This window comes from Cyprinus carpio, chromosome B7, assembly GCF_018340385.1.
Source record: "Cyprinus carpio isolate SPL01 chromosome B7, ASM1834038v1, whole genome shotgun sequence".
Classification (NCBI taxonomy): Eukaryota; Metazoa; Chordata; class Actinopteri; order Cypriniformes; family Cyprinidae; genus Cyprinus; species Cyprinus carpio.
The window spans coordinates 30,234,265-30,251,896 of NC_056603.1; the positions used below are offsets into that span (position 1 = coordinate 30,234,265).

The following is a 17,632-nucleotide window of genomic DNA, read 5'->3' on the forward strand; positions in this document are numbered from 1 at the left end:
GGGGCTTTTGCATACCTGCTTTGTTTGCAGATTTGAAAGTTTATAAAGTATAACAATAATATTAGACACTTTTTCCTTCCCTTTTATTCCATGGCATGGCGTCTCTCCACACAGCGCAACGCATACCTGCGCATTCACTAATGTACTTCAAACAGACTGCAGCGTTCCTCCACAGACACTCACCACACACACTTCTTCTTCTTACCTCCCTCCCATCTTCTGTCTTCCCTCTAGGAGAACGTCAGGATTGGCTAGAGGTTTTCCAGTCTGCTGTGAGCTCCCAGCCCTCCATTTCCCTTCAGCCTCGCAAAAATAACACAAACAAGAGTGGCTACGTTGAGCTGCGTGGCCTCAAAGGAAGAGTCTGCCTCAGCCTCATGGGAACCAGCTTCAGACTCTGTAAAACAGACCAGGTAGATCTATACAATATATGCAGTTTTTTTTTTTAATATTGGGTCTTTTTGACATTGTTAAATGTTGATCTGGATTCATACTGCTGCTGCCCGCATGAGTTTAAAATAAGTACCACACCTCAACAATCATGTCCAAGGTCTCCCAACCTGTCTATCTGTCCACCATCAAACTTCACTGTGCTAAGCAATTGCTTCGGCCAGCTTGTGTGTCCATCTCTCTACTTCTTGTCTGTCTGTCTCTTTATCTGTCTGTTTGTATCTGTGAGTCTCAGTGGCTAAAACCGTTGCTTCGACCAGTCTGTTTGTCTGCCTATCTAGCACTTGTCTATCTATCTATCTATCTATCTATCTATCTATCTATCTTTCATCTATCGATCTATCTATCTATCTATCTATCTATCTATCTATCTATCTATCTATCTATCTATCTATCTATCTATCTATCTATCTATCTATCTATCTATCTATCTATCTATCTATCTATCTATCTATCTATCTATCTATCTATCTATCTATCTATCTATCTATCTCTCTGCCTGTCTGTCTGTCTGTCTATCTGCAAACTCTTATTACTTTATTTACTTTGTAAATTGATCTTTGTCTGCCTTCAAACTTCACAGCTCTAAGGCATTGTTTTGACCACTCTGTACATCTGTCTATCTGTTGTCTGTCTGTCTACCTTCAAACTTCGATCAGTCTTTTCTGTTTTTATCTCTCTACCTTCAAACTTCCATGTTTGCAGTTTGAACGTTATCTATCTCAGCTGTCTGTCCTCTCTCTCTCTCTGTCTGTCTTTAATGTCTGTTTTGTGTCTACAGTACCTTCAGACTTCACTGCTAAGCCTTGACCAATCTGTATGTTGTGTTTGTAAGTCAATCTCTTGTCTGTCTGTCTCTGTGTAAACTCTGTTTATATCTATTTAACCTCTACTGTGTTTAATTACTTACTTTTTTTCCTTATACACCCTTTGTGTGGAGATAGTGGGTTTTCTCGCGTAGTGAAATAACTGAAACTTTCACACTTCATGTTTTAAAATATGTGACGTCTGTTTTGTGCTCTCTTCTATGTGAATGAGCCCATATGCTGAGAGTATAGTTATTACAATGCACACACAAGCCCTGACATTTCGCATGCATGTTTGTGATCTATGCCCAATTGGTCTCAGTTTTAAAACGAGATTAAGCTGAGAATGTTATTCTGTATGAATAAGGCGGCACACACGCTCACGCTCCACACACACCGTTATCATCTCTGTTTTGTCTTTCATTATTTTCCTTATTGCGCACAAGCAAGCATCTTTGTCTTCATTCTGCAAGGAAATTGTTTTTTCGTCAGGCGATTTAGCATGCGGGAGAGAGAAAGAGAAAGAGAGCAGTGAAAAATGGAAATTGATTGTATTGTTTTTTGCATTAAATCCTCTCCGTGGCAATCATCACTCCGACAAGTGGTTTGAGAGAAAACGGAGGGAATGGAGGAAAAGAGGGCAATGGGGGAAAGAAAGAAATGGAATGGAATGAGGGAAAGACGAAGTGGGCAGAGAGACAAGAACGGAGGGATAACAGACAGGAGGTGAAGACAGCAGTGGCTGTTGAGGGATGAAGAAAACACAAAGGAGCATAAAGATGGAGAGAGAGGAAAAAGGTGCGGTGCTGGGTAGCTCATGTTCAGTGAAGTGGAGCGTATTTAATTTAACAAGATGAACGAGCTGCCCAGGACGCAGGTTTTTCCCCCTTTCCCATCTTGGTTAGGATGAAAGTGTGCTGCCCTTCGCTCTCCTCTGAGGTCAGGCCATGATGTTTCCCCAAGGTAATGAAAGTCAACCTAAACAGGCAAGCCTAAGTCACGTGACATCACTAACAGTGTTTTAGTGCTGCATCGATTTTTTGATTTCCTTACTTCAACTATTTGCTCCACAGCAAAGAACACAAAAAGACCAAACACATGGCCACTTCAGAGGGTCTCTGATGGCTAATGTCTAAAAGGACAGTTATTTTGGTTTGACATTAGATGTTTATTAGAAATGCATTTAGTTGCATTTAATTTGATAATTTCACTGCAATGGAGTGTAGGCTGCATGTGCTGCAGTTTTAATATACCAGTTTCAAGTTAAAACTAGTTCAACCTTGAGGATAAAGACCTCTGTCAAGACCCTACCCTCTTCTTTTTTTTCCCATTTGTTGTGCTGTTCTTTAAATCAGAGGGCTATGCAACTTTCAGAATGCGTGTTACTGGGAACAAAACAAAACGTAAAGCACATGCTCATAATGGATTGACCAACAAACTTTTTTTTCTCTTTTTTAAATCCAGGGTTGCTAAATGCAAATGGAACTCCTAGAACACGGCATGTGCAAACCAGCTTGATCTGTTGAAAAGTTTTAGATCACCTTATTTTGGCCAAATTCTAAGTAGGCTCTGAAAACGAAGGCAATTCTAATTGCTATAGCTTAGTGGAATGAAAAAAAAAAGAAACAATCCAGCCCAAACCAAGTACAAAAGTATTGTCTGTACTGTCGTACAAAATAAAATATGTTGGTGTGCGACATAAAAGTACTTGAGAAAAACTGGTTCAATTGAATTTTACATGTGCCGTTAAAGTATAAAAACCTTCCTGTATGGTTTTGTTGTGAGAGTTCCTGTTTATGACTAGAACATTCCCCCAAATGTGCTCACTTAATGTACTTGTGTTGTGTTTATTTTATTTACAAGGCTTAATGTGAATGCCAGCAACCGTGTGTTTGTAATGGTGGAAAGCAAGCCATGTCTGTGACACAGAGGCTCTTGTAACGGAACTCAGAGCCATATTTACTTGTGAAATACAGATGGACACTGGTGCTTGCTTTTATTTTTTTGGACAAGCGGTGTCAGTAAAAAAGTCAAGAACTTCATGAAGAGATAAAAAGTTATTGATGTAACCATCAAGTAATATCGTTCGTGTCTGCTCTAGGGTCATGAACTCACTCACTTGCCGTTATTCTTCACTCAGGCATATCGTATTCTCACACTCTGCTGTTTTACTTATATCTGTAATTCATGATCACGGTCCTCCTATTTCACTAAACATACCCGTCTTGTGATATAGGACATTAACCATATTCCCTTCTGAAGGTCCATCTCTGAAGTGCAGTTTCCCTTTAATTACTGTACCAGAGTACTACATCTATTTCAACAAGTTGCACTTATGCAGTTGAACGCAGAAGCTGCATATTCATCTCGGCTAAGACATTTTTCAGAATTTCTGAGTGCTAGTAAAAAAATACTAGTCTTAAGGCTAAGGAGTCGATAACTGTTACATGATAACTACTATTATTGATTAACAGTTGTTCTTATTCTATAAGAATAGGAAAGTTCACACCATAACTATAATGATATCATTGGGATCACTTTTAGAATGACTTTTTCTAGCTGATAAATGATAAAAACTATGACAGTCAATAAGAAACCACACAGCTTTAATGAGCTCGAGCATTTAAAGAGGCAGGTGACAACACTACAGCTTGTGTAATACTGTTATCACTGTTATTGTTAGTGTGGACACTAATATAGTTGTCATTACAGTTGTTGCTCTTGGTATAAACAGGCCTTTGCTTCTTGCATGTAAAAGCGAGTGTGTCTTAAATGCTGTGATAGACATCACATATTCACAACTATACTTGGTCAGTCCAATTGAGTTTATCTTTCACAGATCATTTGATTTTACTAAAAAACTGGCCTTTATGACACTCAAAACACAAAAGGATTCATTATCAAAATGTCAAATGCTGATCTTTTTAACACAGCTGTCAAGTTCAAATGCTGTTTGGCTTGGTTTACTTTAGGCACCCAGGTCCCCTGTTCACGCAAGAAACTAGACTAACATTTTATAATGTACACATTAACTGAAGATTGTGCTTTAAAAAAAGTATTTTCTTTCTTTCTTTAAAAGCTTGTCTTGAATGGCCGTATTACGTATTGCTGGTTGCGCAAAATGCAAATGGAACTCCTAGAACATGGCATGCAAAAACCACTTGATCTGTGAAAAGTTTTAGATACCCTTTATTTTGGCCAAATTTAAGCATGTTGAAAGAGAAGGCAAATTCTATATGAGCTTAGGGGAATGAAAAAAAAAAGAAACAATCCAGCACAAACAAAGACAAAAAATATTGTCTGTACTCGAACAAAATAAATATATGTTAGCTCAGCATAAAAGTATTGAGAAAACTGGTTCAATTGAATTTAAATGTACCAAGCAAAAAGTATAAACCTTCTGTATGGTTTTTGTGTGAGAGCTGCTTATATAGAACACCTAAATGGTCACTTATGTTACATTTGTTGTTTTATTTTATTTACAATGCTTAATGTAGCGTGCAGCAACTTTGTTGTAATGTGCAATGCACTGTTAACAGAGGTTTATAACAGCCTTTTTATTTTGAAATAAAAGACTGGGTGCTGTTTTATTTTTTTGACAGCATAAAAAGCAAGAAATTTTGAAGAGATAAAAGTTATTATGTAACATAAGTATGTTGTTCTGCTCTGGTCAAGAACTCACTGCCGCTATGAGTCTATCAATGCATCGGTTTCACACTCTCGCTTACCTTTATCTGTATTCACACCTCCTGTGTTCACACCCGAAACTGCCTTGTTATATTAGCATGAACCTACCTTTCTGAAGTCTCTCTTGAAGGAGCTTTCCTTTTAATTAATGTGTAACAGAGGACCTACAGTATATTCAAAGTATGCATCTTGCTCTGAACAGAAGTTCATTATTTTCCATCCCAGAAGACATTTTTCAGAAATATTCTGAGTTCTTAGTAAAAACAGGTTTTAAGGCTAAGGATGATAACTGTAATGATAACTATAAATTATTAACAGTTGCTCTTATTCTATAAGAATAGGAAAGTTCACACCATAACCAATGATATCATTGGGATCACTTTTAGAATGACTTTTCTAGCTGATAAATGATAAAAAACTATGACAGTCAATAAGAAACCACACAGCTTTTAATGAGCTCGAAAGCATTGAAGAGGCAGGTGACAAATACTACAGCTTGTGTAATACCGTTATCACTGTTATTGTTAGTGTGACACTCAATATAGTTGTCATTACAGTTGTTGCCTTGGCATAAACAGGCCTTGCTTCTGCATGTAAAGTTTAGTAAATCTTTAAATGCTGTGATAGACATCACATATTCACAACATATACTGGTCAGTCAGTCCAATTGAGTTTATCTTTCACAGATCATTTGATTTTGCTAAAAAGCGACGGCCTTTATGACACTCCGAAACACAAAAAGGATTCATTATCAAAAATGTCAAATGCTGATCTTTTTAACACAGCTGTCAAAAATTCCAAATGCTGTTTGGCTTGGTTTGCTTAAAGGCACCTGCAGGTCCCCTGTACACCAAAAGAAAAACTAGACTAACATTTTATAATAATATTGCAAAATTAACTGTAGAGTTGCTTTTTAAAAAGTATTTTCCTTTCTTTCTTTGCTAAAATATTGTCTTGAAGTGGCTCCAGGACATAGAATTTTTATGTAAAAATAAAATAATAACAATAATAAAATAAAAGGGGAGTGCCTACACTTTCTCAGCTTTATGCTGTATATATGTGACCTGGACCACAAATGAAGTGTCAATTTTTCGAACTGAGATTTATATCATCACATGAAAGCTGAATAAATAAGCTTTCCATTGATGTATGGTTTATTAGTGCCAATGTTTGGTTGAGATACAACTATTTGAAAATCTGAAATCTGAGGCTGCAAAGAAATCTAAATACTAAGAAAATCGCCTTTAAAGTTGTCCAAATGAATTATTAACAATGCATATTACTAATCAAAAATTAAGTTTTGATATATTTACGAGTAGGACATTTACTAATACCATCATGGAACATAATCTTTACTTAATATCCTAATGATTTTTTGCCATAAAAGAAAAATCAATAATTTTGAACCGTACAGTGTTTTTTTGGCTATTGCTAAAAATATACACCCAGCGACTTTAAGACTGGTTTTTGTGATCCAGGGTCACATATACAGTAGGGATGTATATTAGACTTTATCTGTTGTCATCTCCTTTTTTCTTGTCCTATATTATTTCCTTCTAGAATCATCCCTTGTTCCTCCTACGTTTGTTGTGTGTTTCCTGCTTGTTCTTGTGTGAATAAACAATGGATCAGCAGCTATTCACTCTCCAGTGAGCTCAGTGTCTGTTCTGTGTCTCCCTTGACCCTTCTCACACAACAGTCCTTGCATTTGTATTGATTTTATAGTAGAATTTGTTTGCCTTTTACTTCATTAAATACAGCTACAGTGGTTCTAAACATGAACACGCATAATGTCTGATGTGAATGCTTTGGGCCATTCACATAGCAGTCACTTATCTGCGTTATTTACTCTACTGTGCTCGTTCTGATTTCAGTTCCTGATGTCGGAATTTTCTTGGATATGAAAAACTGAGTGTTTGATGCTATGCTGGTTCTTCACAAGGACTTTACTGCTGGGCTGGCCATCACTGTGGGGGACCTGAAGGACGCGTGTTTGCAAAACAAGTTGAGAGAGAAGGATTTGAGATCACTACAACCTTTCATCTCCTTCTGGTAAACTGCCTAAATATTAATTTACTATATATAGCATACTGCCAGGAAAAGGGAAATCTCTTATCAAAAATAAAATATTTAGCATAAATTGACTGGTTTAGATGTTGTTTTTAAAAGAGATTTCAGATTCACCTTCAACACGAGTAAGCTTCTTACCTGAACGTCCTTAATATCACTTTATGCTAAAACATCATCAAAGTTTCACTCAAGGTCATACTTGGAGGATAAGTTTTTCTTAGTGGTAAAGAATACTTATTTATAAGAGTGCCTCCAGATTATGAGATTCAGAGATGTCTCTCAAATGTTCGTCACCAATACAGGTTCGTGATTACATAAAATGTTATTTCATTTCATTTGCTGAATTGTTCTTTGGGAATTTAACTTCTTACCTAAAAATCGTATCATTGCTTGTATAATATAGTATATAGACTTCTTAAAAATCATAGTGTGCTACTTATCTACTTAACTAGAGCATTTTATCCTCTAGCCAAGTTGTTATGTTAATTATACAAGTATTTTATTCAGTTCTTTCTCTATAAAAAAATACCATCTAATATAATAGACATTTCATTCCAAATTTGTGTGTATTTGTGATAATGTTACGATAATGTGGTGTGTGTTTTGTTGAAGAGCACATTTTTGAGATGTGGTGATTGAGTGTTAATGGAGTCAGTGCTGCTTATAGATCATCTTCAAAAAGAGTTACCTGAGGATAATATGCTAACCAACACTCTTAAAAATCTTTCTTAGCATAAATGGATTCCATGAAGAACCTTCAACATGGAAACTGTTTCATTGCACATTGGTTCTTTATTGTGTAAAAAAGATATTCAAGATTTTTTAAAATGTTCTTCCAGCTCTATAAAAGTAGTCATTTACGAACCTTACTGTGTAGACATTAGCAAGAACAATTACATATTGTTTGGGAAACATATTCATATTGGTAAGAAATTAAAAATAATTGACAAATAATATGCAAATCTCTGAAATTGGTGAGTTCTAAAAAGAATGCGATTGCTTTTCCAGTGTGGGATTGACCTATTCTGCCATTGAAAGAAAAAACGTTTGTTGATCCTGCTTTTCACAACTGCATTGTATTCAGTGTGCAATGTGGGTGGATCAAAAGAGATTTCAGAGAAACTTAGTTGAGAAGAGTTCTTGAAGCACATATAAGTCCTGGGAAGAATTATGAAGAGATGTTTTGGGGGCTCCCCATAGTCCCAGTCAGCGGCAGGTTACTCCTGATCAAACTCCATTTCTTTCTACATTTCCTAGGAGTGGGCATTCATTTACAAATCCTAAATTCAATTCGAAGAACACATGCGAGGAGAGTCCTCGAACAAACAACATACAAAGAATATAAAATATGTTTGCTTGTAGAAAACAAAATGCTGTATTTTTTTTTTTTTACTCTTATTCAAAAGTTAAACTATGCTGGAGGATGTATAATAATGATATTTAGGGTCAATAATAGGGTGTATAATAATGAAGCTAACGCTTTTTCGTTTCTTTTTCAGGGCCTGAAGTGTACACTGAACAATTATTATAAAACGCACAAGCCAGGGATGCGAACACTTTTGTTGGGCTTTGAGAGATAAGGGACGGTTGGGTGCATATTTTTGTTTTGCCTACAAATCTACACAAAACAGGACATCTGAATGAGGGGGAAAAAAAAGTTCATGAGTTATCATTGAGCTGAACTCAATAAATCTAAGACTTTTTCTGTGTAGGTCTGTAGGTACACAAAAGGCCTAATTCTCTCAAATATTCGTTTTCACATAAATCTGTCTGGTGTTAGTGAGCACTTTTCTCCTTTGTCAAGATAATCCATCCACCTCACAGGTGTGACATATCAAGATGCTCGATTAGACAGCATGATTATTGCCACAGGTGTACCTTAGGCTGGCCACAATAAAAAGGCCACTCTCTAAAATGTGTCGCGTTTTACTGTATTGTGGGGGGTCCGGGGGGTCCGAAAACCAATCAGTATCTGGTGTGACCACCATTTGGCCTCACCGCCGTGCAACACATCTCCTTCACATAGAGTTGATTCAGGTTTGTTGAATTGTGGCCTGTCGGGAATGTTTTGTCCACCATTCTCGCTTGATGAGCTCCGCGAAGTTGCGACGGGTATATTGGCATGAACTGGGAACACTGCCCCCTGGTCGTATAAACGCTGATCCGAGCATCCCAAACATGCTCAGTGGACTGACATGTCTAATCAGCACTTTGAATATGCCACACCTGTTCTGAGGGTGGATGTATTATCTCGGCAAAGGAGGAAGAAGTGCTCACTAAACCAGATTAAGACAGATTTGTGAACAATATTTGGGAGAGAAGTAGGCCTTTTGTGTACGCCATAGAAAAAGTCCTTAGATCTTTGAGTTCAGCTCATGAAAAATGGGGGCAAAAAACAAAAGTGTTCAGTGTATTGTAAGGCACTAGTGAATCCAAGTGACTTCATTTGATACAAATCCAAAATTACAGGGCAGATTGTCAAATATTCAGAAGCATTCAGTAGATCGGCTTCTGATATTTAACATTTTTACATAAATTATTAGTTAGTTTACAATGTTGGTTCTATTGTTAAATGACCGCAATTTAGTGAAGGAATGTCACACCCAGAAGCTGTGTTTTACAGGGTAAAGCAACTTAGTTTAATGTATTGTTTGCTTTTTAAGTTTACAACAAAGTGACCAAAATCGTATTAGGTTAATAAATAAATCATATTAATCACATCCTAAAAGAAAGTACTGTGGAGGTAATTTGAGTATTGTGATATCATTGTCGTGTTAAAAAAAAAACAGTTTGACTTTAAAGTGTAGCACATGGTGTGGAACACTGGTTGTGGTACCTTTTCTTATCTGCTGTGCTTGTAGTCTGTCTGCTTCAAGGTTCAATATGTTGAGCATTCAGGAGATGGCCTCTTCTGCTTACCTTAGGTTTGTAACAAGTGGAGTTATCAGCGTTAAAGTTGACCTGTTGGCTTCCGTCTATCGCTCAAAAACCACGCTGTTCATGGATGGTCTATTGCTTCCTCTCTGACCTCCTTGCGGTCATCACAACAAGGCATTTTTCACCACACCCAAACAGTCCCCACTGGCACTCTTCACCACTTGATATTCTCCCGTATTCTTTTTCTTCTGACCAATCTGCTGTAAACCGTTTTGCTCGCGAGATGGTTTGTGCGTGAAATTCCCAGTAGATGCAGCAGCTTCTGAAATATTACGACAACCGGACTCGTCTGGCAACCAACAGCAATGCCACCTTGTAAAGTCACTTAAATTACATTTCTTCCTCATTCTGATGCTGCTGGGTTTGAATTTTCCAAGCATATCGTCTTGAACTAGTAGCCCTGATTCGATAGGACTCCTTTTTACAATCGGGGAGAAATTATAAAATAATAAAATCAAGAGCCAGATCATTTGAACTGGTAAAGAGGACTGGCTGCTGGCTAGGATTACTCCACCCCAAAATGAAAATTTTGTCATTAATCCACTTACCCCATGTCGTTCCAAACCTGTAAAAGCTTTGTTTGTTTTCAGAACACAATTTAAGATATTTTTGGAATGAACATCGAGGGAGGCCTTGTGACTGTACCAATATAGACTTGCCAAGTAAATTACAAATTACACTGTTAAGGTCTAGAAAAGTATGAAAAGCATCGTCAGAATAGTCAATCTGCCATCAGTGGTTCAACTGTAACATTATGAAGCAACGACAATACTTTTTGTACGTGAATAAGCCAAAAATAACGACTTCATTCAACAATTTGTCTCCTCTGTGTCACTCCACATCAGCGTAGCGCCATTTTGGCGAATCTGAGCATACCAACACAGATACATCTCAAGCTCTTCTGTGTCAGTCCGCGCCACCAAGGATACGTTTCCTATGCTATATTTACGCTTTGATTTAAAAAAAAAAAGGGCATCCTGTGTTGCGGCTAACACAGAAGAGCATACTATAGTTTAGAATAATAGGGCCAAGTCTGTCTATGTGTCTAAATGCATCAAATTGCTTCCATGTAATTGGCTGATAATTTTTTTTATTTTTTTGCATTAACAAGCAGTTGAAAAGGTGTACCTGATAAAGGGGCTGGTGAATGAATGTTTTGCAACAAAATAACACTTTACTTAGCCATTTCCTGCGAAACAAAACCAGATTCCTAGAATGCCAAGTATGTTAATAAATTTTCTCACAGCTGTATCTGGAATTGTTACATGGATTTTGTTTTTTTAGAAGAAAAAAAAACCAAATCTGAATTCAGTGAGTTAAAACCCAGTTTTTACTTACTATTACCTACTTAGCCCCTGCCTAGTTTGTAACATTTCAAGAGAGGTGAAACTTTTTGTCTCTGGTTCATTTATTAAGGCGTTCCTACTTGGGAGATTTTCCCTCGTAGTATAAATGATTGCACAACCCCCAAAATATAATATGGATTAAACGGCTGAACTTTGCAAAAGGATAGTGTCAAATAGTTGAAACTTTTGTGCTGTTTCTAATGAAATTGAGTGCTTGTATAGCTTGACAGTATGAGATTTATAGCAAAGGCAGAGGAAACTCTGTCGCTTTCTTCTTTTAGTTAGCCTGTTTTCAGTACCATTTTTTTCAGAGATTGTTGCCTGCTGTTATTTTCTAGCAGCCACTCTCTCATTATGACATGTCCGGCCACTCTGATTACTATCGCTCTGAAGCACACTTGTTATTGATCTGTTTTTTCTCTTCCTCTTCGTCCTCTTTCGGTATTATTTTTTTTTCTTTATAAAGATCAGCTTCTGTTATAACCGGCTGTACAGGAACGGCATCGCTCACACCTGGTGACCCCACACAAGCTTTATGTTTCCAACAAAGCAGCCATTTCGCGGAGGCCCTAATCGATGAGATGTTTTTTGTGTTTGTTTTTTAAATGATCCTTTATGGCTCATGCAGTTCCCCCGCTAAAAACAAGACACCACAATACAACAACAAACAATGAAAAGCTATCGCTCATCTTTCTTTTTCTGCGCGTTTTTGAAAGATTTTTTCCTCTTTAAATCTCTCCTAGCTTTGTTTTTTGTGGACAGGACAGAATAATTGATCTGTTTGTAGTTGCGTTTCTAAAAACGCTGTGATCGATATGAGGCCAGATGACCTAATTTAGGTATAAGGTTGTTGGCAACATAATTGAATGTTCTCAAAAATGACACGATCAAGGTCTCTGTGGCTCATTTAAAATAATAGGGGCGCAGAGGGTGTCATAATGGAAATGGAAAGCAGATTCGGAGCTATTACTGGTTTTTACATTTGGGCTGTACTGTGGCTCATCACTGCCAATCAGAATGCAATAATGAACATTTAAAAAGTGGTGTTCACCATTGTTATTTGTCTGGTACTTGACCTGGGCCCAGTGGGACTCAAACTGTCGGGTTTTAAGCCAGGGTGAACTTAAAAGTTCTATTTGGTTATGTTTAACATATTTTGTTTTATGCACACACCACCGACTCCCTATATTTGAGTCAGTGCTAAGAAAACAAAGCGGATGGCAAGGCATTCAGGTCCTGTCTTAAAATTTGACAGTTACGGATTTGGGCTTCAAACTTAAAGGGATAGTTTACGTCCCAAAAATGTTGATCCTGTAATTCATTTACTAACCCTCATATCGTTCCAAACCTATAGGACTTTCTTGCTTTCATGGAAGACAAAAGAAGACATTCTGAAAAATGTGTTATTGCTCTTTTCCATGCAATAACAATGAATGCTTTTAAGTAGAGGTCGACCGATATATCGGTCGGGCTGATATATCGGGCCGATATTTGAAATTTTTTAATATATCGGCATCGGCCGATATCCGTGTTTAGTAGCACCAATTTAAATTCAGGCACGTCGGCGGGCAGCCCTGTGTTATTGGTGCGGTGGAAAGTGCTGCTGCCGCAGGTGAAGGAGCCCAAGCCAAAACTTTTGGAAAGATTCAACCAACAGTCCTGGGAGATAAAGGTAGTCAGAGAATTTCACATCTGTAAATGGGGTGGAGAAGGTGGCAGCTCTCACAACACCTGCAGCGTGATTGAGGGCTACGTTAGTCCGCCCCGCTCACAGACAGCACCGTGCTTGGACAGACAGCTGTCCTGGAGTAGTCCAGAACGGTGAATGACATTTGTTCGGAAGCATGGTTTGATGCAGACATAGCCAGGTTTCCATCCATTCCATCCATCCACCTCATTTGCATTTAGGGATGTCAATATTTGATAATTTCCATGATCGATCGTCATTTAAATTAACAATCAATGAATAACCTTAATGCTACAAAATGCGTCTGCAGCGGTATTATTATTATGTGCAAAAGCCACTCGGAAAAAAAGCTTTCTCACCCGAAATAAAAATCAAGGTTTAGTCTAAATAAAATGCTAGTAGCAGGACTGTAAAATGAATAGATCTGATTATGATCATTTGATATATGAAGAGAGAGCGCGCCATACGTTTTGAGATCATTTTACTTAGTTTTTCCCGTCAAGGAGACCGCTTGAATGCGCCTCTTTAAATGGTTTCGTGGGTGCTCGTTGTTGTATTTTAAAACGCAATTGCAATGTTTTCAAATGACACTATAGTATTAAAAATAAAATTATTCCTAAACGTAACTGTGGCTCTTGTGGCTGTGCTGCGCAGTCAGTGAAACCGCCTTTTTTCACATCAAACATTTTATGCGAGCATTATGACCAGTACTTTATTTGATCCTGTTCTGTAAAATGTTCGATTTTGAATTTTTGCAGTTCGGGGTAGGCCTATTTGAATTAAAAAAAAATCCTGCATTTACAGTGCATTAGATCGTGACAGTGCATGCGTGCGTGCAGACGAGGACGAGCGAGCGCAGGTTTGGCTAGATGTAATTGGAGGTTATTGCTCACGGTCTCGTTCTGCACATTATCCAAAATGTTTCCATATTCGCAATGTATCTGAATGTTAAACTATAATATATTTTATTTTTTTTATGTAAACTAGACGAAAAAAATCATCCTCACATGAGCAAAAACGTCCTTGGCATAACAGCAGATTGGTCCGGTATATTACGGTCTATTTAAACTGACCAGTGTAACCTTTTATATGTTTGGTTGACTGTACTTTATTTTAATAATGAAACACAGACCTGCGATGTAATTAATGAAATTAGAATGCACTTTAGATGTTCTGTGTCATTTATACCAAACACAAATGGTTGCTGGTTGCATATATTGAATTTTTTATATTTTTTCAGTTTAATTTTTTTTTTATTTATAAAATGTTATTTCTTTTATTTAAATGTATATTTAAGTTTACATTTAATGTTCCAACAAACTTGAAAAATTCTGCTTGATAATGCTCAAAATTTTTATGTAAATAATTGACACACATATATATATAAATATATATATATATATATATAGATATATGATATATATATATAATATATATATATATATTACCTGTTTTATATATTTAATACTTGGTCAGTTTATTGATTTGTTTTGGTTAACAGTTTAGATAATTTTGTTTATCTTTAATACCGTGCAGTGCACAAAATTAAGATTCGAGAGATGGTTCAAGTCAGTGCTCAATAAATGATGATAAGTTTAGAAATGTTTGTGCAGCCACTTATTATAGTGTGACATTTTAGCATGGCAAATGAATGGGAAAACTTCAAGATATCGGCCCTAAAAATCGGCAGCACATATCGGCCATCGGCTGACCCTGACCTCTAAACATCGGCATCGGCTATAGAAAACCCATATCGGTCGATCTCTACTTTTAAGTTTCAAAAAGGACAGAGAAGCACCATGCAAGTCTCATAAAAGGGCAATACTATTTGTGCAAATTCATATAACCAACTGAATCCAATGTGAAATCTGTTTGGGGCAATCTTTCACCCTCACAAGAAATTCCTGATTGTGTAATTTACTTTAAAAATGACTAGATTTTGCCCAGACAATAGTGAATGTGACCACTCCTTCAGGCCTGTTCACACACAGGGCAATCACTATAATGATAAAAGTATATTTAAAAAAAATATGGCACAGAGGAGCAAAGTGATATTGTTGGAATCACTTTCAGAACATTGTATTCAGCTGATGAATGATAAAAACTTTGACAGCCAATCAGAGTCAATATTGATTGCCTTTTTTTTAAATCACCTTCTGTAATACTTAATCTATAATCAGTCTGATAAAGTGTATGTAAGAGTTTTGTATCATTTGTGTCAGTTTCACAGTGGAGTCTGAGCGTGAGAGAGAGGAATGGATAGAAGCAGTTCAGGAGTCCATCGTAGAGACGTTGTGCAATTATGAGGTGCTGGAGAAGGTTTGGTTCAACATGTCAAACAGGAAGTGCGCTGATTGTCAGGCTCCTGAGCCGGAATGGGCCTCCATCAACCTGTGTGTGGTCATCTGCAAGAATTGTGCTGGTAAGAAACCATTATGAACACAAAGAACAGATCAAAAACAAACACAACAGCAATGGAACAAGAAACACACAATGTCTTAACCACACACTCTAAAGCACGAAGCAATACAAGTTTACATGGTTCCTATGTCTTCTGTTGAAAAGGATCAGTAGGATTTTGTTTTAAAAAATTGTATTAAACATTATTAATCAAAATCAAACAAAGGATTTTCCTTTTGAACTTCTTTAAGTTAAAAAAATATTGAGCACCTATTTAGAGTATTAGAATGATTTCTGAAGGATAATGTGACATTGAAGACTGGAGAAAAGTCTACTAAAAATTCAGTTTTTCCATCAGAGTAATAAATTGCACTTTAACAGACATTATATTAGAAAACAGCTGTTTTAATTTATAATAATAATGTGTTTTTGATCAAATAAATGCAGCCTTGCTGATTATAAGAGACTTCTTTCAAGCAACAAATTAAAATCTTATTGACCCCAAATTTGTTACTGGACATATTAAATATCTTCTCACTGGCTGTAAGAAGAATAATGTGACACGTTACACCGCAGTTTAGTGTGGATAGATAATCAGCTTTTCGCTAAAATATAGACAAACCTGTGGTAAGGAACAGTTGTTACATCATAGAGAGAAACAAAACAACACAAACAGATTTATATTTATTCATTATTTGTCTTTTACAGGTACGGCCTAATGTTCATAGCCTTCTTACTCCATCTTTTCTCAGACAGTTCCTCTGCTCTTTTTCCCGATATTGTGGTTGGTTAGATTATTTTGGCCAACCTCCGATGTCATAAATTAAGTCATTATCTCAGTTACGCAGCCATGTAATGTTACATTAGGTTACAATACAGGATGAACCAGTGGCTGAATAAGCCATCGAGTGGGGAGACACTTTACCTAAATGTGCACCGCAGCTTTCATGGGATCTATGGCACAGACACTTTAATTAGCTGCGCTTCTGCAGCCGACAATTAGGAGCGCAAAAGCGAAATACTGGAATATAACGAACAGCTAATGATTAAATGAGAGCAAATCGTCTTCGGTGGGAGACAGAGAGCGTGTGAAAGAGAGAGACAAGTGAGGTGACTTCCCTCTTTCTCACGATCTATCTTCACATTAATAATACTTATCTAACGTTCCAACTTTTTTTTTCCCCCTCATTCAGTCCTGTTTTTTTTTTTTCCCCGTCTTTTATCTTCCAACACACTTTGATATCAATCAGCATCCCTGGCTGTGTGACACATATTCCGGTATGTCTGTTTCTTTACACGTGTAATTGCAATAAGCTCTTTAAATCGAACTCGTGATTGGAGACATTCCTCAAGTGAGGCTACGGTTACCATAGAAACTCCTGCTATGCCCATTTTTCCACTCTTCCTTTCTTTCAGTAGTTTCAAATAAGGTAACAAAGAGAAATTTCTCCACCTTTCTGATGGTTTTGTTCTCTTTTGATGCTTTAAATAAGGTTTCATTGAAGCAAACACTGTGTTTAAGGTACTTTCCTGTCTTAGAAGTTTTCTTAGATGGCACTACAAAACCTTTAACGAGTGCCCTTAATGCACACACACTAACACTTACACAAAGCATCTTTAGTCCCGTCGGCTCTCAGGCGGCTCTAATGATCTTTGATGGCAAACTGGTACTCTAAAATGCTACTAATTATGCCGGGAAAATCACACACTCCATATTCAAATATGTGTGTTTCTCCCTGCCATGTTTAATTCATCTGTTTTTCGCATAAACAACGACTACGACGGTGCCTGGAGTTCAGCGAAATTAATGCGTAGACCAAACAAACACAATTAATTACTTATGATTCATTAGCAATTAATGGCTTTTTCGCGCCTTTCATTTGCAATTATAGCTGTGGCAGGCTGGAGAAAAGAGTGCTTGGGAAGGATACGATGAAATGTATAATGAGTGTGACTTTGTCTGTACGTGTGTCATACGAGTCGTTGCTTTCTACCATTTAGTGTGAAGCTGGCTTAGTTTTGAGGTTAAGCAGGACACTTTTAGTTAACAGAAAGTTTTGACTATTAAATTAACATTGTCTGTTTTAGATGTGAATAGTTCAGATCAGTATCTGTTTCCAGGTCAGCATCGATCCCTGGGTCCTGGGATCTCAAAGGTCCGCAGTATGAAGCTCGACAGCAGCATCCAGCATATGGACCAACGAGCTCATTGAGGTACCGATCTGTTGTGGTAGTCACTTCTTACATAT

General features: G+C 37.1%; 1 protein-coding gene across 1 annotated transcript in view; it reads left to right on the plus strand.

The window, feature by feature from the left end:
- The first annotated feature begins 9,896 nt into the window (after window positions 1–9,896).
- Window positions 9,897–17,632, plus strand: part of arap2 (arf-GAP with Rho-GAP domain, ANK repeat and PH domain-containing protein 2) — a 45,613-nt gene continuing 37,877 nt past the window's right edge. Inside the window, 3 exon segments of the mRNA XM_042726839.1 lie at window positions 9,897–9,937; window positions 15,206–15,376; window positions 17,555–17,597. Coding sequence (XP_042582773.1) covers window positions 9,897–9,937; window positions 15,206–15,376; window positions 17,555–17,597 — 255 coding nt within the window.